Source organism: Meles meles, chromosome 7 (assembly GCF_922984935.1).
Source record: "Meles meles chromosome 7, mMelMel3.1 paternal haplotype, whole genome shotgun sequence".
NCBI classification, from domain to species: Eukaryota; Metazoa; Chordata; class Mammalia; order Carnivora; family Mustelidae; genus Meles; species Meles meles.
Window position 1 is genome coordinate 139487343 of NC_060072.1, and position 26139 is coordinate 139513481.

General features: G+C 37.4%; 1 protein-coding gene across 1 annotated transcript; it reads right to left on the reverse strand.

Annotated features, from left to right (window-relative positions):
- Window positions 1-852: 852 nt before the first annotated feature.
- LOC123946522 (ATP-dependent zinc metalloprotease YME1L1-like) lies at window positions 853-15148 on the reverse strand. Its single transcript, XM_046011884.1, has 12 exons — window positions 15085-15148; window positions 11757-11909; window positions 11071-11203; window positions 9682-9744; window positions 8675-8691; window positions 8334-8429; window positions 6656-6811; window positions 5951-6102; window positions 5153-5279; window positions 4796-4869; window positions 3646-3732; window positions 853-996 (listed from the first exon to the last, which is right to left on the reverse strand). Exons 1-12 carry the CDS (start codon window positions 15146-15148, stop codon window positions 853-855), a joined length of 1266 nt encoding a protein of 421 aa, XP_045867840.1.
- Window positions 15149-26139: the final 10991 nt, after the last annotated feature.

Below are 26139 nucleotides of genomic sequence, written 5' to 3' on the forward strand. Positions count from 1 at the left end.
GTTTTAAAAAAAAAAAAAAAGACCATGAAAATGCAAGCTGCATTTCTAAAAGGTTGTAATCATTTAAATTCTGATAAATCTGTACATTTACAATTCTCTCTTAGACAAAAACAGAACTATTTTATATATGGACAATCTGGAGCACAATAATTAAGTGCATCTTAATGAAGTTTCCACCGACCTATGTAGAAATATACTTCACATGAGCCAAATGGCAGCATTTCTTCATCAAAGATAAATGGTACTATCTAAAAACAAAGATAATCCTTTGATAATTTTACATTGCCAAGTAAAAGTACTTTCCAAGAGCTAAAGGCACAATTTTTTTAAATTTTTTTTTTATTTATTTAAGGAGAGACAGTAAGAGAGAGCATGAGAAAGGAGAAGGTCAGAGGGAGAAGCAGACTCCCTTTGGAGCTGTGAGCCCGATGTGGGACTCGATCCTGGGACTCCAGGATCATGACCTGAGCCAAAGGCAGTTGCTTAACCACCTGAGTCACCCAGGCGCCCTAAAGGCACAATTTTTATTCACATCTAGTAGAGGAACCAACCATAAAATCATTACTTATTTTCAACTGAATAACTGATTAACATTTCTCAAATAAGCTGTTTCCAATCCTAATAGTTCTTTATTTTCTTTAACATATTTGCTATGGGCTGATAATTTGCCATAGGTGTCATCATGAGAATAACCAGAATTAGATTAAATGTGACAAAAGAGAGACAAAGTGTTTCACACTCTTGAGTGATACCAAGGCAAGAATCGGAGAAAAGCATCGCAAAAGGAGACTACCGAAACGCTACTTATATATTCCTGCAGCAAAACCAGCAATGCGTCCACTTTAAGAGTTATCATCTCACTTCCAATTTCTTTCCCTCAAGAACAATTTGAATCTCTTTGGCATCCAAAGTCTCATAGGTTAGTAAAGCTTCTGCTAGATTCTTACGCTCTTTTGCATGAGTCTTCAAGATATGTTTCGCTCGTTCATATGAGTCCTGAAATGAAAAAAAGGAGGTATCTAAGAGACAGAAAACTTAGTAGAAGCTAAAATCATGAATAAGAAAAAAATGTATATAAAAAATGTGAACTATATTCATTTCTATTTATAAAAGATAAAAGCATGAAGCTCTTTTTTAAAATTAACATAGAATGTATTATTTGCCCAGGGGTACAGGTCTGTGAATCATCAGGCTTACACACTTCACAGCACTCACCACAGCACATACCCTCCCCAATGTCCATAACCCAGCCACCTCCCTCCCTCCCACCTCTTCCCCCCAGTAACCCCCAGTTTGAGTGAGATTAAGAGTCTCTTAAGGCATGGAGCTTTTAAACACCCAGCCTATTTGATTGATTGATTAATTGATTGATTGATAAGGCAAGCTTGATTCTCAAAGATTAGTTTCATACTTGCAAACATTCTATTTTTAACCTCAAAACGTATCACATGGATAAGTGAGGACTACTTAGGTAGTTATACTTAAAGATATATAAGTATATACTATACTTATCTGCTTTTTAAATAAGGTCTGAGAACAAAGAAATCTATTTCTCTATTCAATATACATGTTAAAAAGGAAAGGCAGGTTTGCTCCTTTTGCCTTGTGAGATTTCACCAGTTTATTCACTTTAAAGGGTGAGAAAAGATCTACTTTTCTATTCTTATTTGGTAACAACTTACCTGTCAGTCAGTGACTATACCTCTGTAAAATGAGTTTACCAATACCAAGAAGCATACGTCATATAAAAATAACACAATTATGAAAAATAAACATCATTAGACATTCTGAACAAAACTGTTATGGTCAAGTGAAATATCAAATTAAAGAAAACATATAAAGTATTATAAATATGTCATGGAATATTGAAACTAATAACCTAGGATGAATTAGTATTAACTTTAAAAACTCCATTGGAATGAAATCCTTACACTGTAACAAGTAAGACTATGATAAGGTTTTTATATTTCTAAGTTTCATACACACTTGAACCTAAAATGTATACTAGCTAATCATAATTTTCCTTAATAACAACCTAAGTGTGCCATCTAGTGGAAAGAGTATCTACCACCCTCGCAAGCTTAACATTTCAGAAGAGTATTAAGAGCAAAGAAAGTATTTCCAATGCTCTAATACTAGAAGAGAAAATTTACTCAAAATAACAAAATAGTAAAAAAGAATGAAGATTCAGGCAAGGGAGAGAGAATTCCTCTTCTGAAACACCTTCTAAACCTTTCCATCATATAAACTTTTCATAAACTTAATGACTTTAAAGCTTTTACCTCCTTGAGTTAATCAAAACCAGGCCTTCCTGGGGAGACTCCAAATCCCTCAAGTGACAGCTACTGATTCACGCCTATCCCAGATATTTCAGGGTAAAGAGGGGACCTTCGCTCCCCTCACCGCTGACAGACTATTACTTTATGACCCTCTTCTATAAAGCATGATTCCTTTGAAGTTAACACCATCTGACTTCAACATCCTTCATTCTGCCACCTACAACCCTAATTCCAGTTCTTGTTCACTAGACTTTCTGCCATTTAGCTCAGTCTTTTCCATTCCAAGACCCACCTTCGTGTACATCCAAATGGAATGCACATATCCAACCTCTGCACTAAGCACCAGACCCACGTATCCCTCCCCATGTGAAATCTTCACTAAGACACCTCAAATTCAGGGGCGCCTGGGCGGCTCACTTGGTTAAGTGTCTGCCTTCGGCTCAGGTCATGATCCCAGAGTCCAGGGATCAAGCCCCACATCAGGCTCTCGGCTCAACCCGGAGTCTGCTTCTCCCTCTGCCCTGCACCCACCCCACTTTATGCTCATGCTCTCTCGCTCTCTCTCAAATAAACAAATGAAAACCTTGAAAAAAGAAATCACTTCAAATTCAGTATGTATAAAAACTCAGCTCATAATCTACACACTTCCCCACCTTAGACCATCATCAGTGTTTTCTCAGTCAACAGCACACACAGCTAGATGGCGGCACCAGGCAGAAATTGAGAACACAGCTTTGTTACTTAATTTAGCTGCTCTCTCACCCAAACCTCAGAAAGGCATTCAATTCCACTAGATCAGCATCTCTTGAATGCATTCACTTTTCTCAATTTCCCCTCTCACTGCCCTAATCCAAGCATCTGCGGTGCCTTAAGGAGATTCCGCAGAACCTACTAACTCATCTCACTGAATCGACGCTCACATATTCCGTACTGGACCCTACAATCAAAAAGACTTTTGTTTTCAAAGACCTTTATGCTTCATTCTCAGCATATATATACAGTGAGGCACAAAGCGACTAATATTTGTTGAATATAATCTATGTCAGAGTGAAAAACCAATAAAGACTCAAATAATCAAATACCCCCCCTATTCTAACAACACTATGGTTTTACAGATGAAGTAGAATATTTATAATTACTGATATTAACTGTTCCTAGCCTATGGTCAGAATAAAATAAAGATTCAGTCTATGACCAGAGGCTCCCAACTACATACTGAAATCATGGCTTCAATGGTGCACTCATTCTCTTGATTATATATAGCGACAGTTTTAAGCAGGGGATAACCATTATCTTCTGGTAGCACCTAACTATTTAGGCACATTAATGACTAGATAGATGAATAAGCACAGAAAAACAGCATTACCCTTAGAAGGATTCTAATTTCTGGTTCAATAGCAGATTGAGTTTCTGGTCTCTGTTTCCCAGTATCACTGTAGGTCATAACTGCAAGCTAAAACAAACGAAAAGAAAGGAATTGAACAGAAACACATCAAACCACTAAAAATGTTAACAGAGGAAGTATTATCCTATACTTAAGGAAACCTCATCAAGGGCAAGAAAGAAATTCAGTATAGAAATTTCATCATTCTTCTAAAAGTGTAAGACTAAAAAGTATGAACAAGAGAGAAACTTTAAAATCCTAAGGATGGTTCTGAGTACCTTCTTAGAAAACCTTTGCCACTATTCCAAATCCAGAAATCCACAATGTAGTGTATTAGAAGTGCTGTGTGAAGCCACAGTGATAACGTAGGAGAGTGAAATACTGGGAAGGGTAAAGTAAACAAGCTTGGCAAACAGAAGCTTTAGGTCATATGAACAGAAACAGAGTATCTTCTCATTTGCTTAACTCATGACATACTATTATTGTCCAAGCAGCCAGAATGGAAAGTGAATACTATGTTTTCGTGCTTAAAAAAAAAAAAAAAAAGTTTAGAATGAGCTGTGACAAATCTACTCGGAATGAGACAGGGGGAAAGTAAATGTTAGCAATTTATAATGAGAACCCTCTCCCCTACGGTGCCTGGGGTAGCTCAGTGGGTTAAGAGACTCACTTCAGGGGCGCCTGGGTGGCTCAGTGGGTTAAAGCCTCTGCCTTCGGCTCAGGTCATGGTCCCAGGGTCCTGGGATCGAGCCCCGCATCGGGCTCTCTGCTCAGCAGGGAGCCTGCTTTCCTTCCTCTCTCTCTGCCTGCCTCTCTGCCTACCTGTGCTTTCTGTCTGTCAAATAAATAAATAAAATCTTAAAAAAAAAATAGAAAAGGAAGGAAAACTTCCAAATTCATTCTAAAAAGAGACTCACTTCAGCTCCAGTCACGGTCCCAGAGTCCTAGGATCACTGCACTGGGCTCCCTGCTCAGCCGGGAGTCTTCTTCTCCCTCTGACCATCCCCCCTCTCATGCTCGCTCTCTCCAATAAAAAGAAAAATAAAGTCTTAGAAAAAAGAACCCTGTCTCATAAGGAGACACTTGGCAAATCATCATTTGATATATGAAGGGGGATAAAATTAGCTATTACCTTTTCACTCATTACAAATTTGGTAACCATCTGCTTTCCAATTTTGGTTGCATTATCAAAATCACTGGAAGCACCTAAAATTTAAAAATATACATAGACTCAATATTTAAAAATATTTTTTTTTAAGATTTATTTATTTGACAGAGAGAAATCACAAGAGAGGCAGGCAGAGAGAGAGGAAGGGAAGCAGGCTCTCCGCTGAGCAGAGAGCCCGATGTGGGACTCGATCCCAGGACCCCGAGATCATGACCTGAGCTGAAGGCAGCGGCTTAACCCACTGAGCCACCCAGGCGCCCCTTAAAAATATTTTTAAATCAGCAAGCACAATCTGACCTAAGGCCATTCTTTACAGCCAACCTGTTGTGATATGGTCAGCTCCAAATATAAGCTCCTCAGCCACTCTTCCTCCCATACTAACATCCATCTGTGCAAGCAGCTGAGCTCTAGTTTCATTCCATCTGTCATTCTCAGGCAAGAGGGACACCTGGACAACTGGAAACAAAGAAAAACTCCAGACACAGTTGGAAATGCTTCTATTAATGATCAGAATTACCGTCTGGCTCTTGCTATAGCACTTAATGTCATGATGCTGACAGCTCAAAGACATTTAGTAGAGAGATGGTCTCAGGCGACTAATGACAAAACTGGCATTATGCAAAGGAAGAAAAATTCTTTATAAAGCAAAAGTTCAATTTACATGTCATAGCTATATAATCCTGCAATAGGATAATGCTGCAATAGGATGGATTTGTGCCCAGGTGCCAAAAAAGGCTTAAAATGTCTATCGTTAGAAAGATAAGAAAATGAAACTTGTACTCAGTGAGAAAAATCTTAGAAAGACTATGGAACCACTAACCTAGTTTCTTTGTGGAGGGAAAAAAGCAATGACATATTTAAGAATAATACTTTGTTGTCATTCCAGACTTAAATTTCATCATGTAAATATATAATATTTGAAATATTAGTATTCTTTATTAGCAGGTAAGTTTCACGAGTATCTCTGATCTCACAATGGTTCAGAACATTAAAGAAGAAAGTTACCAGCAAACTTAGAACTTAGTTGAATGTTCTTTTTAAGTATTTTCCTCAACAGTTTCCTACATAAGCTTTTGGAGAGTGTTATTTGAAAGAAAAGAAAAAAAACAAGATACTTACATGTCCAAGTGTTGGCCCTCTTGGCATGATTGTAGCTTTGTTGATAGGCATCGCGTCCTTAGTGTAATATGCAATGATAGCATGACCGGATTCATGATACGCTGTGATGGTTTTGTTTTTATTGTCGATTTCCACACTTCGACGTTCAGGCCCTAAGGATAAAAATGTATTGAATAAAATTATTCCGTTAGCAAGGCATATTTAGATGCATGAAACCCACTTGCCTTTAAGTAATTCTAAGAGTGACATGACTTAATATCGTTATTAAGTTATTTTAAACCAAAATAACTTGCGAACTGACAACAAACTTGTAAGAGCTGTCCTCTTACTCTTTACTATCAACCAGGAAAGTTTAATTCTATTTCCAGAAAATAAATTTAAAGAAATGTCACAGCTAAATTGTTCTGAAGCCAATTCAAGATTTAAAATCAAATACTGAAAATTAGCAAAATTTCTTTTATCTGTACAATTATTCTTTTATCAGCAATACCAGATAAGAGTAAACAGTGTACCCCCTGCGCCCAAACAGTATAATCATATAAACTGTATTTGCTCTGTAAGAGGCCCAAATGTGTGGCTACTTTTGAGTAAATATTTTCTTGCTCCTGTACCTTTCTTTCTTGTAACATTTTTCTCAAAAATAATGTATTCTCTAACATAACGAACAGTGTAAGACAGGGAAAAGAAAAGAGAGAGAAAACCTACCCATTAGAATTTTATCTTTGGAAAACTCTAGTTCCTTCATGGTAACCATTTCTTTTCCATCAACAGCTTCCTTTAACGCAGCCTGGTTCACAAGATTCTCCAACTCTGCTCCAGAAAAGCCAACAGTACCTCGAGCTATAATTTCTGGATCCACAGCTACGTAGATAAACACAATATTAAAATTCCAAAACGACTCTTCACAAATGACTCATATTCCAAGAGAAAAAAGAAAACAGCTATCCTGAACGAGAACTTAAAATACTTATATCACTGTAACTACAAAATAAACTTACTTTTTCTAAAGGAAAACCAAAACTACCATTAAATAGATCATTAAAATCCCACTGGGACACATCACAAAAGTTCTTGAATTTAAATAACTTTGTGAAAAATAAAAAAAATGCAGAGTTGCCAGACATGACTGATAAACCTTCAAATTATGACCTAAACTGTTACTAGCCTAAGCACAACTGAGAATGTATACTCGTAGATAACATTTTGTTTTCTGAATTTCATCTTGAAATACTTTATACATAAGTATTTAGTATTATATGTACATTAATAAAAGCTCCCCTTATTAGAGGAAATATCAGAGGTTTTTTATTTTAAAATTTTATTTATTTTTATTTGAGACAGAGAGAGTGAGAGAAAGCATGATAGGGAAGAAGGTCAGAGGGAGAAGCAGACTCCCCATGGAGCTGGGAGCCCGATTTGAGACTCGATCCTGTTACTCCAGGATTGTGACCTGACCTGAAGGCAGTCACTTAACCAACTGAGCCACCCAGGCGCCCCAACATATCAGGTTTTATGAATTGATTCACCTATCCTTGAAAATACTACAGCTTAATTTAATAGCTGCATTTATTACTCAAGTGGGTCCATAATATTTTCATATGTTTTGTTTTACAGTTTGCCTCTTTTGGGCCCAAAGTGATGATATTTTATGTGCTTTTTCTACTATTTCATATTTTACATTCATCTAAAAACACTTATATTTATCTGCAAGTATTATCTGAAAACTCTCAAGAAAACATTCTTTTTTTAAAAAAGGAATTTTTTAAAATTTAAAAATTTAAATTAATTAAATTCACTAAATTTATTATTTTAATTATGTTTAATTTATTGTATTGTTTTATATCTAATTATTCATTTATAATAATTTTATTTATAATTACTTATATCTAATCATTTAAAATTTATTATTTATTATTTCTTTAATAAATTATTAATTAATTTATTATTAACTTAGTTATTTAATATTAGATTTCTTTTTAAATTTTAAAATTTTTAAATATTTTTGAGAGAGTGAGCAAGCAAGAGCACATGAGCAGGAGCAGAAGGAGAGGGACAAAAAGACTCCCTTGTTGAGCATTAGCCTGATGGCGGGGTTTGATCCCAGGACCCTCACAACCTGAGCCAAAGGCAACCACTCAACCAACTAGGCCACCTGGGAGCCCCAGGAAAACATCCTTTAGGGATTCAAACGACAGAATGTCCTACATATGTAATTATCAAGAAATAAACTTTTTAAAAAGGAAATACAAATGGAGAGAAAAGAGGACATAGAAAAAACTGGTCTTCTGAGACATTTATCAAGTAAGGACCACAAATAGGGTGGAATGAAATATTACCATTACACAGAGATAATAATAAAGTTTGTTTCTAGAATGAGTCTTACACTGATCAAACTTTATTTTATTGAGATACCATTTCAAAATTTCTGTTCGACCTTTTACATCTGGTCTTGGAACTGTAACGTGCATGTCAAAACGACCAGGACGGGGCGCCTGAGTGGCTCAGTGGGTTAAGCCGCTGCCTTCGGCTCAGGTCATGATCTCAGGGTCCTGGGATCGAGTCCCGCATCGGGCTCTCTGCTCAGCAGCGAGCCTGCTTCCTCCTCTCTCTCTCTCTCTGCCTGCCTCTCTGTCTACTTGTGATTTCTCTGTGTCAAATAAATAAATAAAATCTTAAAAAAAAAAAAAAGCTCTAAAAAAAAAAAAAAAAAAAAAAAAAAACGACCAGGACGTATTAAGGCACTAAAGGGACAATATGAGAAGAAAATATAAATTAATCTGAGTACTGAAGGTCAAGTTAAATAGGACACTCTGAAGACAAGATGGAAAGATAATGACAACCATGGCAACAAAAACCATGGATGGAGTTTTGTTTCTTATTTTAATTCCAGGACAGCCAACATCTATGTTCGTTTCAGGTGTACCATACAGTGATTCGACAAGTCCACACATCACCCACTGTTCATCCCAAGTGCGCTCCTTAATCCCCATCACCTATTCCACCCTGGACTGGAATTCTGAATATAAATATTCACAGGACTCCTTTAAAACATGGCTCAAGTAACAGTTTCAATAACCAGAAGGCAGAACAAAGGTTGATAGGAGATAGATGGTACGCAACCCTCATAAACAAAAACATGCAAGCTAGTCAATCAAGGAACAATAATTCTACAGCAGTCTATTATGAGAGCTACTCTGTGATAGCTTCCTATCACAACTGCTGTAAGTATAAAATGTTAAACCACAGACTTAGGCAAAGATTAAAAAAAACTATTAGATCAAATTAAAATATGAATACCTTCTATGACAAAATCAAAAATTTAAAACTGTAATTTTATTTTAAAAATGTTCTCCCATCACCCCCAAACTTTTGTGATATAAAGTTGTCAGAAGATTCTTTTAACAACTTTACTGAAATTTAATTCACACATCACAGATTTCAAAGTAGATAATCCAGTGGTTTTTAATATACTCAGAGAACTCTAACTTAAAAATATTTTTATTCCCCCATTCCAAAAAGAAACCCCATAGCCACCAACAGTCACTCTCCATTCTTCCCTCCTTCTGGCAGCCACTAATCTACTTTCTGTTGCTATCGATTTACTTATTCTAGACATTTCACATAAACAGAATCATATGTGATGTTCAGTGATGGGCTTCCTTCTCTTTTAAAGTTCATCTACGTTTCAGTACGTATTGGTACTTGTCAAAAAAAAGTCTTTTAATACGTACTTATCTAATGCCTCTGGGAAGTTTGTGGCTCCTATTATGATAACTCCTTCATTGGGTTTAAAGCTAGTAAAAAAGAAGAAAAATAACATTTCACTGAAAATTAAAACAACACACATACAGATATGCTCTACACAAAACTATCATTAAACTTAGTAACAGTAAAGAAAAGGGACTGACGCTTTTTACACTCAAAGTGATAAGACATTCTCTATCATTTTTTAAAAAGAACAAATGTTATTACGCTAGTACACTTCAATAAAACTGCTAACAATACATCACAAAGTCATCTATGATTACATGCCTTCATAGTATTTGTTCTACTTAGGAAGACATGACCTGACAGAAAAGGCTAGGGAACCTGACTAATTTGTGAAAAATTATTCTCAAGCTAACCAATTCAAATTATTTGCTCCTAGACTTCCCATTTGGTTCCAAAAGGTCATAGACGGTTTTAAGAAGTCCTTCCTTCTATCAAAGCAACCCCACCTCTTGCTCTTTATATTTTAAAAATTGATGCAGGGGCGCCTGGGTGGCTCAGTGGGTTAAGACCTCTGCCTTCGGCTCGGGTCATGATCCCAGGGTCCTGGGATCGAGCCCCGCATTGGGCTCTCTGCTCTGCAGGGAGCCTGCTTCCTCCTCTCTCTCTGCCTGCCTCTCTGCTTAGTTGTGATTTCTCTCTGTCAAATAAATACTAAGAAAAAAAAAAAACTGATGCAAACTTTTATTTTTTTTTAGAGTTTTTTTTTAAAGATTTTATTTATTTATTTGACAGAGAGATCACAAGTAGGCCGAGAGGCAGGCGGGGCGGGGCGGGGCGGGGGAAGCAGGCTCCCTGCTGAGCAGAGAGCCCGATGCAGGGCTCGATCCCAGGATCCCGAGATCATGACCTGAGCCCAAGGCAGAGACTTTAATCCACTGAGCCACCCAGGAGCCCCTGATGCAAACTTTTAATCTACCACAACACTAAAATCGAGTCACAAACTGTAGGAACAAGCAAACACTCTTTAAGTCTCCAAACTAGTATTCTCAATAGGAACCATCACTTTCCTGTCATGCTACAATCAATGAAAAAAGGTATAGAGATCAGCAGTTAAGAAGAGCTGATACCTCAGTCACCCCATTAGTAATGGAAAGAACACAATACAGAGAATCCAGCTTGTCTTGACTTCATGCACAGGGACTACTCTGTTGCCTACATGTTTTTCCTCTTTCTTTTTTTTTTTTTTGAGATTTTATTTTTAAGTAATCTCTATACCCGATGTGGGGCTCAAATGTACAACTCCAAGAGGAAGAGCTGCATGCTCCACTGACTTAGCCAGATGCCCCGCTATTTCTCGAATGTTCCCAAATATATTACCACATCCCAAAGACAGACGAAGATTCAATTACCCATCCATTTCAGCAAGAAGCTGATTTATAGTCTGCCTTGAATATGGATGCATTGGAGACTCAATTCGCTTCCCACCAACAGAATCTAATTCATCAATAAATATAACACAGGGAGCATTTGCTTTTGCTTCCCCTAGGAAAAGAGAAAAGATACAAATAAGTTTAATGAAATCAATGTTTTTTGAACAAAATCATGTAAGTATTAAAAACCTGTAAGACTGTCAAAGGCAACCAAAGACATTCATTAAGGAGAGAGTACATAAAATGAGATCTCTTTCGTTTAAAACTGATTTAAGAACAGTATCCTCAGGAAAAAAACTGTACCATACAAAATGATACATAATAAAAACTGAGTATTCATTCTTCTGACTGTACAAGCCACAGTCAGATTTGAGGCTAACTATTCCTTAATTACATACTACTGAATTAATGAATAAGATAAAAAGGACAACAACAACAGAAAACCCAGCTTTTCAACAGGCCCCAACCTCACCTAACACTTCTAGCTCCTCTATTTGGGAAAGTACAGTTCTGTTTAGGTCACACATTAAATTACCTAAAACCAAAACCCCACAATGGTGAGGTCAGCTATCAATCATAATTGAATAGGAAATAAAGGGTAAGAATCCCTCTTCCCCTAAAATTAACAAAATTTCGTATTGTATGAAAGATACATTAAAACGTACTAAATAGATTTCTGATACGGCTGGCTCCCACACCCACAAACATTTCATCAAATTCTGATCCAGAAGCGTAATAAAAAGGAACATCAGCTTCTCCAGCCACAGCTCGAGCAAGAAGCGTCTTTCCTGTCCCTGGTGGTCCAACTAAAAGTATTCCTAAAAGAGAAAACAAATTCACTGATTCAACTTAAAAAATGAAAGTAAAACCTGACGTGAGCCTATGAAACAAATAGTTATTAATTAATGCATACATAGTTTTGAGGTGGAAAGCACATGACTATTATTTTGAAACAAAGCAAAACATATGTCTCTGGTAATGATTCACTACAGGAACTTCTTCGAAACTAATTTCCCTCTACCATTCATATCTTGAGAGAATGGAACATAATAAACTTATCTGTCATTAAACAAGTACGATAAAATTCACATAAACACAGGTTAAAAGATTAAGCAACCAAATGTGGCACATGAACCCTTGACTTCATGTTCTTCCATAAAACACATATGTAAGAAACTGATGAAAATTTGATTTGGACATCTGATGAAGATTTGAAAAAATTCCGGAGTACAAGATATTAAGGAAATAGTATTCAATTTTATTTGGTAGGATAAATTATTCTCTTTAGGATAATGTCCCTAGTCTTAGGTGACACATAACAAAGTACGGAGAGGTAAAGTAGTTCATGTCTACAGCTTTGTAACTCTTCCTGTGTTCGAAAACTTTCTTAACAGCAGTACTTTTCATAAGTTGGAATAACAGATTTCTCTGGTCTCCACGACTTTTCATTTTTCATTTAAAAAGGCAAAAAAACAAAAAAAATAAAAAATAAAAAGGCAAAAAACCCTTTATTAATGCTATATTTTAATATAAAAAACTATTAAAGGAAATTTGTTGAAAAATACCCTTAAGACTACCCCCTTGTATTGCCATGTTATTGTTATTCTTAACTGGTTTAAACGGTAGAATATATTTTTGTAACTGAGAATTTTCCCACAATTTTACAAAATATCTCTTGTGATTAGAAAGAAAAGTGTTTACCTATTCTATGACTTTAAACTTTAAACTTTCTGATGTTATAGTACTGATTTTAATAAATGAATCCTAAATTAGCAGAGATTCATGCGAACAGTTTTATATACTGCTGAACACTGTCAGTAGAAATAGTGGGCGGTGTAGAAACAAACCTTAAATATGAGTGCCCCATTTAACTTACCAATTCCACCACTAGAATTAGAATCAAGAATAACGAATAAATAAATGAGTAAATCTAGAATTTATTCTAAAGAGATAATTAAGGACGTAGGCAAAGCCTTGAGATAATAAGATGATCATCACAGTGCTGATTTTATTATTTTAATTAAAAATGTCTGAGTATAGTTGACACACAGTTACATTAGTTTCAGGTGTACAACATAGTGATTTGACAAGTTTCAACATTATGCTGTGCTCACAAGTGTAGCTACCCTGTCACCATACAACACTATTACAGTATCACTGACTATATGCCTTTTACACCTCTGACTTACTCATTCGACAACTGAAAGCATGTTTCTCTCTTTCCTCTTCATACATTTTGCCCAGCCCACACACTGCTAATTTTAACCACAAAACACTAGAAACCATAAAAGCTTAATGTGATTACAGCATAGCATGATCATATAGTCCAAGGACACCCAAAGTCATTACAATCTTGTACCCAATTCTAGCAGATGGTTTTCCCTCACACCAACAAACAATTCACCAATACCAGTCGGCACACTAACATTCAAATCAATTCTGATGCTACCCACGTGGAGACAGCATCAAATACTGTAAGTTAAGGACTTTGTCCCCAAAGACTGCAGAATACATACTAACTTGTGGAAAGTTCCAGCCCTCTTATCACATGGTTGATTCTCCTGGCAACCAGCTGCTAACCTTAGGTGTGCCCTAAAAGTTGACTCATTAACAGAAGACAAATCTATTCCTGTCATCACTATAAAACTACAAGAAATGGGACTAAGACATATGTATTTCTTTTCTTTTAAAGATTTTATTTATTTATTTGACAGACATAGATCACAACTAGGCAGAGAGGCAGGCAGAGAGATAGGTGGAAGCAGGCTCCCTGCCGGGCAGAGAGCCCGATGCGGGACTCGATCCCAGGACCCTGGGATCATGACCTGAGCCGAAGGCAGAGGCTTTAACCCACTGAGCCACCCAGGCACCCCTATATATGTATTTCTAATTATAAATCACAACAGTCATTAAAAGAGAAAACGTCAAAGACAAACAGGACTATTCCACAAATTAGTATGTTTTAAGGTCATGAAAGATCCACACCCACTCCCACAATAACAGAGTGAGGAGGGGAGCCTGGGTGGCTCAATCAGTTAAACATGTGACTTCGACTCACCTCATGATAGGGTCGTGAGACTGATCCCTGCATGGGGCTCTACACTCAGTGCACAGTCAGCTTCAGATTCTCTCCCTCTGCCCTCCCCGTCCGGCTCCTGCACTTGCATGTGTGCTCACTCTCTCTCTCTCTCTCTCTCTCTCTCAAATAAATAAATAAATAGGCTAAACAACTTTTTCAGACTGAAGAAAAATCAAGGGATGCCTGGGTGGCTCAGTCAGTTAGGCAGCAACTCCTGATTCTGGTTCAGGTCATGATCCGTCTGCTTGAAGATTCTCATTCTCTTTCTCCCTCTGTCCCTCCCCACTGCGTGCTCTCCCTCCCTCTTTCTCTAAAATAGTTTTTAAAAAAAGATTAAAGAAAAATCTAAATGTATAAACCTGGATTGAGTCCTAAACCTGGATTTGGGGTGGGGGATGGGAGGACCTCACTACAAAGGGTATTAATAAGAGAAATGCAGAAATTTGAATATAACTAAATTCCATAATTAGTTCTGGAACTGTGTGAAATTTCCTGACTTTAATAACTATACTGGAGTTATGTAATAGAATATTCTTATACTTTAGGAGATATATAACGAGGTATTTGGGGTTAAAGGAGCATGATATCTACAATTTACTCTTAAACAGTTTTAAAATACATTTATGTAAAGAATGTGAGCAAATGGGACAAAGTGCTAAAAAACCACTGAGTTTGGTTAAGAGTACAGAGAGTTCTCTGCACTATTCTCACCATTTAAAATCTGAAATGTAATAAAATTCAAAATCCCCTTCCTCTCAAAAAAAGTTTATACAATGGTATGTTCGGAATGAACACTTATTTGTAAAATAGCCTTTAATAACTAAACCTTAAGCTTTTAAATCGGTAAAAATTAAATTAGCAATAGATTATTGTTTGTTTAAATGTCAAGTCATGGTAAAGGGAAGGTACCTTACCTTTTGGAAGTTTACCTCCAAGCACAGTAAATTTTTGTGAATTTGTCAAGAATTCAACAGACATCATTAAAAATGTTAGCTATCGGGGCACCTGGGTGGCTCAGTGGGTTAAGCCTCTGCCTTCAGCTCAGGTCATGGTCCCAGGGTCCTGCGATCAAGCCGCACGTTGGGCTCTCTGCTCAGCAAGCCTGCTTCCTCCTCTCTCTCTCTCTGCCTGCCTCTCCAACTACTTGAGACCTCTGTCTGTCAAATAAATAAAAATAAATAAATTTTTTTTTAAAAGTTAGCTATCAATTTAAATTAGAAGCGCATTTATGTGTGTAATTTTATGTATTTATTTTAAATTACACTGGTCTAATAATACATTTGCAGCCAATTTGCCACCCTGTATTAGACAACTTTAAATAGTTCTCAGAGGGGAAAAAAAGAACTCAAGTACATTGGTCAGGGTTAAAAAGAAACTACCTGACAAGAAGTATACTAAAACATGAAACATCTCTGGGCTGAAGGGCATTATGGAAATTTAGAATTAAACTCATGACTCTCTTAGATTTTCTAAATGAAAATTTAGAATTAAACTCATGACTCTTAGATTTTCTAGGACTTTCTGTAGGAAGTATACAATCGTTACAGAGTAAACAAGTTTTTTTAATTAGGCTTAGAATGGTCTTTGAAAGTTACTGATTAAATTATTAAAACTAAATAAAATGTTTGTAAAGTTAACAATTGTATGTAAAGCTCTGTCCACCCCTAAGGAGAAACGCATACATATGTTCACCAAGAAACATAAGAGATCTTCATAAGAGCACTCTTTAGGCCAAAACTAGAAACAACCCAATGTCTACCTAGTGGAACATACACACTATTGTGATCCATAGAATAATCCACAATGGGAATGAATGAAGTAAAACTTCATGTAAAAACATGGATGGATCTCATAAACATCATGTTGAATGAAAGAAGCCATATACACTACATGTATTCTGTTTATGTAAAATTCAAACACAGGCCAATTAATGTATATGTTATGAGTCAGAACAACGATATGCTTGCGGTGGGAAGAAAGGGACACTAGGAAGTTTCTGATAATATTTCACTTCTTGAGCTGGGTGCCAATAATATACTGATTTCACTGTGTGAAAACTTACTAAGGTACAGATTTGTGATTTGTACAGTTTTGTGTGAATGCTAAGCTTCAAAATTTATGTTTATAAAGAGATCTGGGGGGCTCAGTCAGTAAAGCAGCTCCCTTTGGCTCAGGTCACGAGCCTGCTCATCCCTCTCCCTCTGCCACTCCCTCTGCTTGTGCTCTCTGGCATGCTCTCTCTCTTGAATAAATAAATACAATCTTGGAAAAGAAATAGCATTTCCCCCAAAACTTAAAAAAAATATATGTATATAAAAAGAGATCTAGCCCTTTATCTATTAAAATACATTTTTTAAATATTCAAAGATATCCATATACTAAAAGAAGGCCAAAAGACATTTGGTTAAGGTAATCAACAACTTTAAACTGTAGGAAAAAGGGAAACAGATTAGATGGAATCTACTGCTAAAGCTACATTTCCTCTGCTCAAACTTTGTGTCAAGAAAATTCCCAACTGAGGTATATAAAATCTACAGAGAATAGAGTTTAGGGATCAAGACAATGAATGAAGTTATAAAAGCCTTTATTAGTATTTTTATAGCAATTATATGTAAAATTATTCCTACAGAACCAGAAATTCTAGGCAAGGAAATGAAATTCCTATACTAGCTCTTTAAGAGTCGGTAAAACTGATCACAGGTACCACCTACTGACCCACCTATTTTGGTAAATGTTATAAATTACATTGGTCTATATAAATTTAGATTCTATAGTGATGATAGTAATATAAAATTTAAAAAATAATTATAATATTTGTTTAGATTAGCACAGAAAACTTTGTGATAATCTACAAACTTTGTGATGACCCCTTTCTAGTATTATCAATACGTCTTCTTTAGCTTCATAATCAGAATTGGACGCATTCCAAAAGAAGTGTAGCCTATTGAGTACTGAGTATAGACACTGCAGGGAGAAAGGAAGAACGCCTCGCTGACCATAGTCTCAGCACAGGTTCAATGTAGAGCAGGCTGACTGCGCATCTTAAAATGGGCAGGGCCCTCTGCACTAATCAGTTTTCAAATACTCACCGCACCAACCTCTTCCTCAGTTATTCTCTTTTCGCAATTCCAACAGGGTTCACAGCTGTTTAAATTGCCAATGGAAGGGAAGAACTACTTGGTATAAAATTATCATAGTGACTCCTGATACTTTATTCCCTAATAGTCGAGGCTGTGAAAAATATTTATGCATAGAGAGGGAACAGAGTGTGGAAAGAGTAGGTGCTCTCATTCTACTCCATATTAAAGTGAACTTTTGACTGGTCAAACAAGTCAGGCACATTAACTCTCAGGATCTTTGCTCTCTCTCTCTTCCTCCGGCTAGAAGTGTCCTTTGCTCAAATACATACATGGTTTAGGCACACCTGCATGGCTCAGTCAGTAGAGCATGTGATTCTCGATCTCTGGGTTAAGTCTGAACCCCATGTTGGGTGTAGAGATTACTTAAAAATAAAATTTAAAAAAAAATGCATGGTTTACTCCATCATCTTCAAATCTTCACTCAAATGTCACCTTCTCAGTCAATCAGACACTGAATATCCCCATTTAAAACTGTGATCTTTCTCTCAAAACTCCCAATCTTCTTCACGCCATACCATAGTTTTCCCGTAAGATTTCATCACATTTGAATATACTCTATTATTTCCTTATATGCAATATCATGGTTTAGTTTCTGTTAGAAATGACAGCAGAGACTTATTTCTTCTGTCCCAATACCTAAAAAAGGGCTGGAGAATACGCAGTGAAGCTAAAACTTCCAAGGTTCTAATCATGGCTTCGTTTTTTTCTAGTGTCCAGCCCCACCCAGGACCCCACCAGAGTGGCCTCATACAAATGACAGTGCCATCGCCCAGGAAATTCCTAAGGATTTAGAAGCTCTGTGTCAGACATCAGCATCAAAGACCGAACTGCAGAAGCAAAGATGCACTTAGTACTCTTGGCATTTAGGGAATTACAAGAGTTTTAGCACCTGGAATTAGAGGTAGAGACCAATATATATATTTTCTATTTTATACCTTTAAAATCAAATACTGGCCTTATATAATTAGATAATATTTGAAGAGTGCAGGGTAAACTTTTTAATTTACTCCTTTAACATGTTCAAAGGTGACATTTTTCATCTGGACGGGATCTACTGCAGAGTCAAACCCCGTTGTTGTCCAGAAGCAGACTAAAGAGAAAAAAAAAATATTTATTTATATATTTGATAGTTTCATAAAATTTCAACCACCCTATTATTCAGATGTAAGAAAGTACAGAAAATTATATCTAAGTTTACATACATTAATTCATAGTGAAGTAAAGAAACTACATCTTCCAGATTTCTAGACCATGTTCAAGGAATAAATGACTCACATTAAAATGACATCTTTTTTTTTAAGATTTTATTTATTTGACAGAGAGAGACACAGCAAGAGAGAGAACACGAGTAGGCGGAGTGGGAGAGGAGAAACAGTCTTCCGCCAAGCAGGGCGTCTGATGTGGGCTCGATCCCAGGACTCTGGGATCATGACCTGAGCTGAAGGCAGACACTTAACGACTGAGACACCCAGGTGCCCCTAAAATAACATCTTTATACCTTCCAATTAAAATAAAAAATTGGGGTGCCTGGGTAGTTCAGTGGGTTAAGCCTCTGCCTTCGGCTCAGGTCATAATCTCAGGGTCCTGATTGAGCCCTGAACCAGGCTCTCTGCTCAGAAAGGGAGACTGCTTCTCCCTCCCACTCTGCCTGCCTCTCTGCCTGCTTGTGATCTCTCTCTCTCTGTGTCAAATAAATAAATATTTTAAAATTAAAAATTATTTCCCTCTTCCCCTATATATCTAACAAGAGAAATTTAAACCAATCATTCTCAAACTCAATTCTGCATAAAAATCACTTGAGAAATGTACAAATGCAAGTTCCCAGGCCATGGCCCAGAACTTCTGGTTTGTAGTTTTAGAAAAAGGTCCAGGAGAGTTTGCATTTTTAACCATCACCCTAAATTATCCTGATACAACTGGTCAGGGACGCACACCATGAAATACACTGCCTTAAACCTAGCATAAAAACTGGCATTAGCATTTTTTAAAAGGGTAAACCTTAAAAGAGATTATTTCACTTTTCATGCAGCCTCCTCCTCTAGCAACTGTTATTACTTGCCCTCAGATGCTATATATCAGTAATGGCATCATTAAGAAAGAAGTGAAAGCTTGGAAAGACAGTAAAATACTTCAGACCAACTACAGGGAACTATTACAAAACTTTCTTAAAACCTCTCCCCTTTGGTTAAACTTCCCTACTGAACAGATGTAAGTGAGTAAATAGAACAATTCCTAATTTCCTCAGAAGAAGACAAAACTATTGTCTTTAAGACAGAAATTTAGATGCAAAAAAAAAAGATCAGTAAGCAAAACTAGAGTTTTGTTGAAAACACTTAACATACCAAGAATACACAAGTTGGCAGAGCAAATGTAATATAGTAATTCTACATTGGACACTAACAGTTTTAGCCCACTACATTGTTTATTATTTAAGGAGCTACACAGAGGGACTTTATCAATTATGCAAACTAAATTTATAGCCAAACCACTTGAACCTTATAAGAAATTACAAGGCAATGCATTTCATATTTTGATATATTTTTTGTTTAATATAAGAAATTAAGAAACATAAAACAATAGCCAGAACTAACCCCACCCCTCCAATATCAATCATATGGTGTCCCTACACTGGTTGTGTTTTGAAAATGAGGAGACAAAAGAAGATGACCTAGCTATAAAAAGAATATTCTGGGGGCGCCTGGATGGTGGGTTAAGCATCTGCCTTCGGCTCAGGTTATGATCTCAGGGTCCTGAAACTGAGCCCCACATCTGGCTCCCTGCTCAAAGGGGAACCTACTTCTCCCTCTGCCTGCTGCTCCCCGTGTTTGCACTCACTCTCTGTCAAATAAATAAAATCTTAAGAAAAAAAAAGAATATTCCTGGATGTTAAATCTCATCTAAGGTTTGATGACACAAAAACTTAAAATATTTGGGGTAACATGAAAGTTCTGGGATGAAGTCCTGATCCAGACCCACTGTTATTCTTTAACTGTTACCGGTTTTTTTTCTCTCAAGGTAACAAATCATAAAGAACATAGAAAACATGAGGTAAAAACTGAATAGCTGAGAAAGCAACAGGAACTACTTAGGATGGGCATTATTACTGCATTTTAGACTGGCAAACTGAGAACTACGAGAATCTCTTGAGGCAATTCTTAATTATATACTATATTTATATGTGTGTGTGTGTGTGTGTGTGTGTGTGTGTGTATTTTAAGATTTTATTTATTTGAGGAGGGAGAGAGAAAGCACACAAGTGGGGGAAGGCGCAGACGCCTTGATCCCAGGACCCCGAGATCATGACCTGAACTGAAGGCAGATGCTTAACCAACTGAGCCACCCAGGAGCCCCAGATTTTTATATACTTATGTATTATATATAAATTTTTCATAAATTTATTAGTGTGTCTTTGAAATAGGGGACTATTTCATTTTGTATTATTATTATAAGATTATTCTACATGTTTTTAAATTTTATAATTGGACAGATGTAACTTTCTAGAAGTCTGGAAAACCAACCATTAACGGAAGCTAAGCTAACATTTTTGCTATAACATAATCCTTGGAACATTAACAAAATATTAATTATTTTCTCAAAATAAAACTTGAAATTTGTAGTGTCTGAAGGAACTTTTCTTGTAACCCACAAAGCAATGTAAATATAATGAGCCCTGATAATGCAGTTGGCATGTAACCGTAACAGATTAAAACGTTTCTATTTCAATGCAAAAAACCACCTCAAATTGACCCAATCTGTGAAGTGTTGACTTAGGAAAGAAAGGCCTAGACACCAGAACAGTAAATGCTGGGGCACCTGGGTGGCTCAGTGGATTAAGCCTTTGCCTTTAGCTCAAGTCATGGTCTCAGGGTCCTGGGATCAAGCCCCACATCAGGCTCTCTGCTTAGCAGGGAGCCTGCTTTCCCCGCTCTCTCTGCCTACTTATGATCTTTCTCTCTCTCTGCCAAATAAATAAATAAAATCTTTAAAAAAACAAAAACAAAACAGGAAATGCTTCTTCTCTCCTGTCTAAGGCAGACTATGAAAAAAAGTCGAGTATTTAAAAGATTAAAAATAAAAGTCAGATAAATAAAAAGAGCCTTTACCAGACAAAAATGGATTTTTTAAGAGTCCATAAATGCCAAACAGCAGCAGAACAAAGAGAATCAGACGAGTTCGTCTCAGAGAATCTGGAGGAGGAAAAGAAAAAAAAAAAAACTTAAATCAAATAACAACAGTGACAAATGATACCTTGATGAAGCAATTAGGTTATTGACGGTAACCATATTCCATCAAATGCAATTTTGAAACCTGACATTCTTTTGTATAATTTCCATGATTTCCTTTCAGCACCCTATTATCAAAAACCTCATGAAGGCACTCATGCTTCTGTCCTTGACTTTGGTTCTCATTTGAGAAAAGGGAGAATGTCAACAGTTATTTCCATTTTGACACAGCTTAAGTTACAAATATAATGGAATATAACCAATGAAAAGGTGCATATGTGTTAGAAAAAATATGTGTAATCACTTAAAGGTAGGACTAGGACTTCCTTTTAGATATTATTCCCAAATATGGATGGTGTCTAATCAACTTACCATTGGTTGATGGTTTTTTGCGTTAGGGCTTGAGCTTTCAGAAAACCCTCTGCAAAACCAGTTTTAAATGCATCTTGGTGAGCTTCAGGTATATTATTGGTTTTCATGAGTTTGTCCAAACTCTCAACATCTGATCCCCTGTCCCGCAACAGGAACCCCTAAGTACACAAACAAGGCATCAGTACTGACTTACTATATAGATAACACTGCCCAATAATATAATGATCACTTACAAAAATATCCTTTCAAAAATTCTATAATTTCTAGTTTTTGCTGACCATTAGAAGAATTACGCTGACTCAAAAATAAATTACTTGGGGCGCCTGGGTGGCTCAGTGGGTTAAAGCCTCTGCCTTCGGCTCAGGTCATGATCCCAGGGACCTGGGATCGAGCCCCACATCAGGCTCTCTGCTCCACAGGGAGCCTGCTTCCTCCTCTCTCTCTGCCTGCCTCTCTGCCTAGTTGTGATTTCTCTCTGCCAAATAAATAAAATATTAAAAATAAATAAATAAATAAATAAATTACTTAATCAATGGCAAGGAAACTAACTCTGGAACTTACACTTCCATCCATTGATTAAGAAAGAAACTCTCTGTAAGAACACTATACTGAAAACAGTAGGTCGCATGTGGACTTAGGGTTCCAGTGGTTTGATGTTCACACTCCTTTATCTCTACTAGAGGAAAAACCTCATTAATTTATTAAATGTTTACTGAGTACCTTTTACAAACTTGGACTTGTATAGGTTGTGAAAATGTAAAGATAAATAACCAATGATCAGAAAGAATGTTCTCAGTCTACTGGGGAGAGATGAACAAATAACTAATTTTTTGAAATCATTTGATATTATGTTAGAAGTTCTAGGTCTGGGAGCACCTGGGTGGCTCAGTCGGTTAAGCATTCGACTTTTGGTTTTAGGTCAGGTCATCGTCTCGGAGTCATGGGATCAAGCCCATCAGGCTCTGAGCTCAGCAAAGAGTCTGCTGAAGATTCTTTCCCCTCTTTCCCTCCCCTACCTTGCTCTTCCTCTGGTCGCATGCATTCCCTCTCTCAAATAAAGAAGATCTTAAAAAAAAAGAGGTTCTAGGTCTGGTGGTACTATAAATGCTACCTCAGAAGTCAAGAGAGGCATCACAGAGAACAGGATTTCTAAACCACAGGGAACACAAAGCATAAACAATCTGACAGAGCCATGAAATAACAGGCCTTAACACTCAGGAACGGCAAGCGATCTTGTAATGACAGGACTTTAAATGCCAAGAAACAAGCGGAGTAGAGGTTCAGAGGGGGTGCCGTATTGAAAGATGAGAACAGAAAAATGGTTGGCAGAGGCCAAATGGATACTACAGCAGGAAACTGACAAGAAAGCAGGGGAATACAATTATTACATTAAAACATTTTAGACAGATGGTGGGTTGGTGGCAGTCTGGAGGCTGGAGTCTGAAGAACTAGCCTGCAGCTCAGAGCTTTTGACCTTGCCTCTCTGCCAGGCTCAGCATGTCTCTCGTCTGCAGACTAGTTCCCATGTCACAAGCTGGCTGCAGCCTTCTCAGGACCCCATTCAGACACAACAGCATTGAGCAGAAGGAGGGGGACTGCTTATCCACGTGCCTCTGATAACAAGAGAAGAGCCTTTTCTCCAAGAACACGAAGGCCTCTCACATGCAGTGGCATGCCCGCATCCGATTCAATAACTGACAAGGGAACTGGGTCACAATGACTGGCTTAGATCTATTAGGATTTCTTGCTGGGGTCTGGATACTATATCTTTCTCAACACGCATGAGTTAGGGTTACACACTGGAATGTAATAAAGGCTCTACATCCCGAGAAAAGGTGGGAACAGCTTGTAGGTAGGCAAACAAGATTTTTATCTTGGGTAACACTTCCGGAAACTTCGACATGCTTCCCAACGTGTATGGAAGAACACCAATTGCAACGGTCCACAGCCAATCTCAGACCACCTTGACTATCCTATAATGCTATCCCATCCCAGGAATAGTGTGAGACTTCATCTGAAACTGTGCTAAATTAACTTGCTCCATTTAGTCGGCTTTTTAGGTGGCTAAAGAGGAAATAAGGCAGGAGCAACATCTATTTCTTCTGAGAAATTGTGCTACTCTATCCACAACCTCCTCTGAAAGAACATACGCAGTAGCCTGCTACATCCCTTTCATGTATGCCATTGAAGGTTCTGCTGGCCACTTCAGAACAACGCTCAAGACAACCCAAACCTAACAGTAATCACACACCACTTTCTTTTAGATAGAAAAGTAAGTCGTAAAGCAATATAAGCAATCTTTCATCGAACAACTGTTTATTGAGCTCCTATTACATTCTCTTGCCTGGGACTACGCAATTAATGATTGGCAGACAAATAATCATGACCTTGTAGAGCTTGAGTCCAGTAGGGAAGACAGGCATTATTGGCTAACAATAATAATAGAAGCAAATGTAAAATTATCAGTGATAAGCGCCAAGAAAGAGCTGCAAGGCAGGTCCACAAAGGCAGATTTGAGGAGCTAAAGCTTGAGCTTATGTTGCGGGAAGACAGGAGTCCACTTGGTAAGTAGTGGAGAGGTAGAAGAGTGACCAGACAGAAGGAGCCTCGTGTGAGAAGATTCTGTGGCAAGAGAGAACATGGCCAGAGAGGTTGGAGCATAGAGGAGTGAGGGAAGTGGTGCAGGAGAAAGCCAGAGTCTAAGCGAGGGGCCAGATCATACAGGCACTGGGGACTTATGTTTAGAAATAGAGTCTTCATCCTAAACGTAAAGGGGAATTTCTGAAGTGTCTTGTCTAAGTGGTATCAACAGATTCATATTTGAAAGTGTTATTCTGCCAGGGTGAAGGTCAGGTTGCATACAAGAAAGCCATTTTTAAGGCTAATGATGCAGTATTCCACATTAAAAAAAAATGTTGTTCAGACTATGGTGGAAACTGACAGAAGAATTCAAAAGATGTTTTGAAGGTAAAAATTTCAGAATTCAGTGGTTGATAGGATGAGAGATAAACTAGCCTGTCCAAATGAATGGTGGTGCCAGTCAATGAAAACAGACCATAGAAATAGGACTTGGAGTAGAGTGGATACCAAAAATACATGAAGATCTCATACAACTCAATAGCCAAACAAAACAAAACACAGTCTGATTTTACAATGAGTAGAGGCTCTGAATAGACATTTTTCCAAAGAAGACATACAGATGGCCAACAGGTACTTGAAAAGATGTTCGACATCTTTCACCATCAAGGAACTTCCAATATACGTGCCAACTTTTCAGATGTTGTGCCCCGTTAGCCCACTAAGAATGGATGATTGTCTATCTCATTTCCTTAAGACCCATAGAACAATTAACAGGGTAGAAATTATTCCTTAAAGTCAGGCTTCTTACCTGGTTTTTGGTTCATTACCACTCATACAGAACCTTTCTTTCCACAGATTTGCTGTCAAAGTAAATGTTAAATACTCTGAGAATGCTGTGTAAAATAGTGTAGAAACTGTCATTGTTAAGACTATGATCAATTCTCTCAAACTAAACAATCTAGTTTTCATAGTGGGGGGGGCAGAGGGACATTTTATTATTAGTCTGTTTCCAAGTTTTCCACAAGAAAAGCACAGTCAAGGGCGCCTGGGTGGCTCAGTGGGTTAAGCCGCTGCTTACGGCCCAGGTCATGATCTCAGGGTCCTGGGATCGAGTCCCGCATCGGGCTCTCTGCTCGGCAGGGAGCCTGCTTTCCCCTCTCTCTCTGCCTGCCTCTCTGTCTACTTGTGATCTCTCTGTCAAATAAATAAATAAAATCTTTAAAAAAAAAAAAAATTTAAAAAAAAAAAAAAAAAAAAAAAGAAAAGCACAGTCAACATGTTAATATAATGGGTCGACCCTTTATAAAATAAACTTAGCCTAAAATATATGAGTATATAATTAAACTTCTCAGTATGCTATAGAGCTCTACAAAAGCTTCTAATACCTGGTACCAAGAATGTTGACCCAGAAGAACTCTTCTTTTCTTTTTTTTTTTTTTTAATATTTTATTTATTTATTTGACAGACAGAGATCACAAGTAGGCAGAGAGGCAGGCAGAGAGAGAGGAGGAAACGGGCTCCCCACTGAGAAGAGAGCCCGATGCGGGGCTCCATCCCAGGACCCTGAGATCATGACCTGAGCCGAAGGCAGAGGCTTAAGCCACTGAGCCACCCAGGCGCCCCTCTTCTTTTCTTATATTCTCCAAATTGGTCA

Coding starts and splice junctions, on each gene's coding strand:
- LOC123946522 (XM_046011884.1), bottom strand. CDS start 15,148: ATGTCTGTTGAATTCTTGACAAATTCACAAAAATTTACTGTGCTTGGA. Junction 11,910..15,084: donor TGGAGGTAAACTTCCAAAAG/GTAAGGTACCTT, acceptor TTTCTCTTTTAG/GAATACTTTTAGTTGGACCA. Junction 6,103..6,655: donor CAAAGATAAAATTCTAATGG/GTAGGTTTTCTC, acceptor TTTTATCCTTAG/GGCCTGAACGTCGAAGTGTG.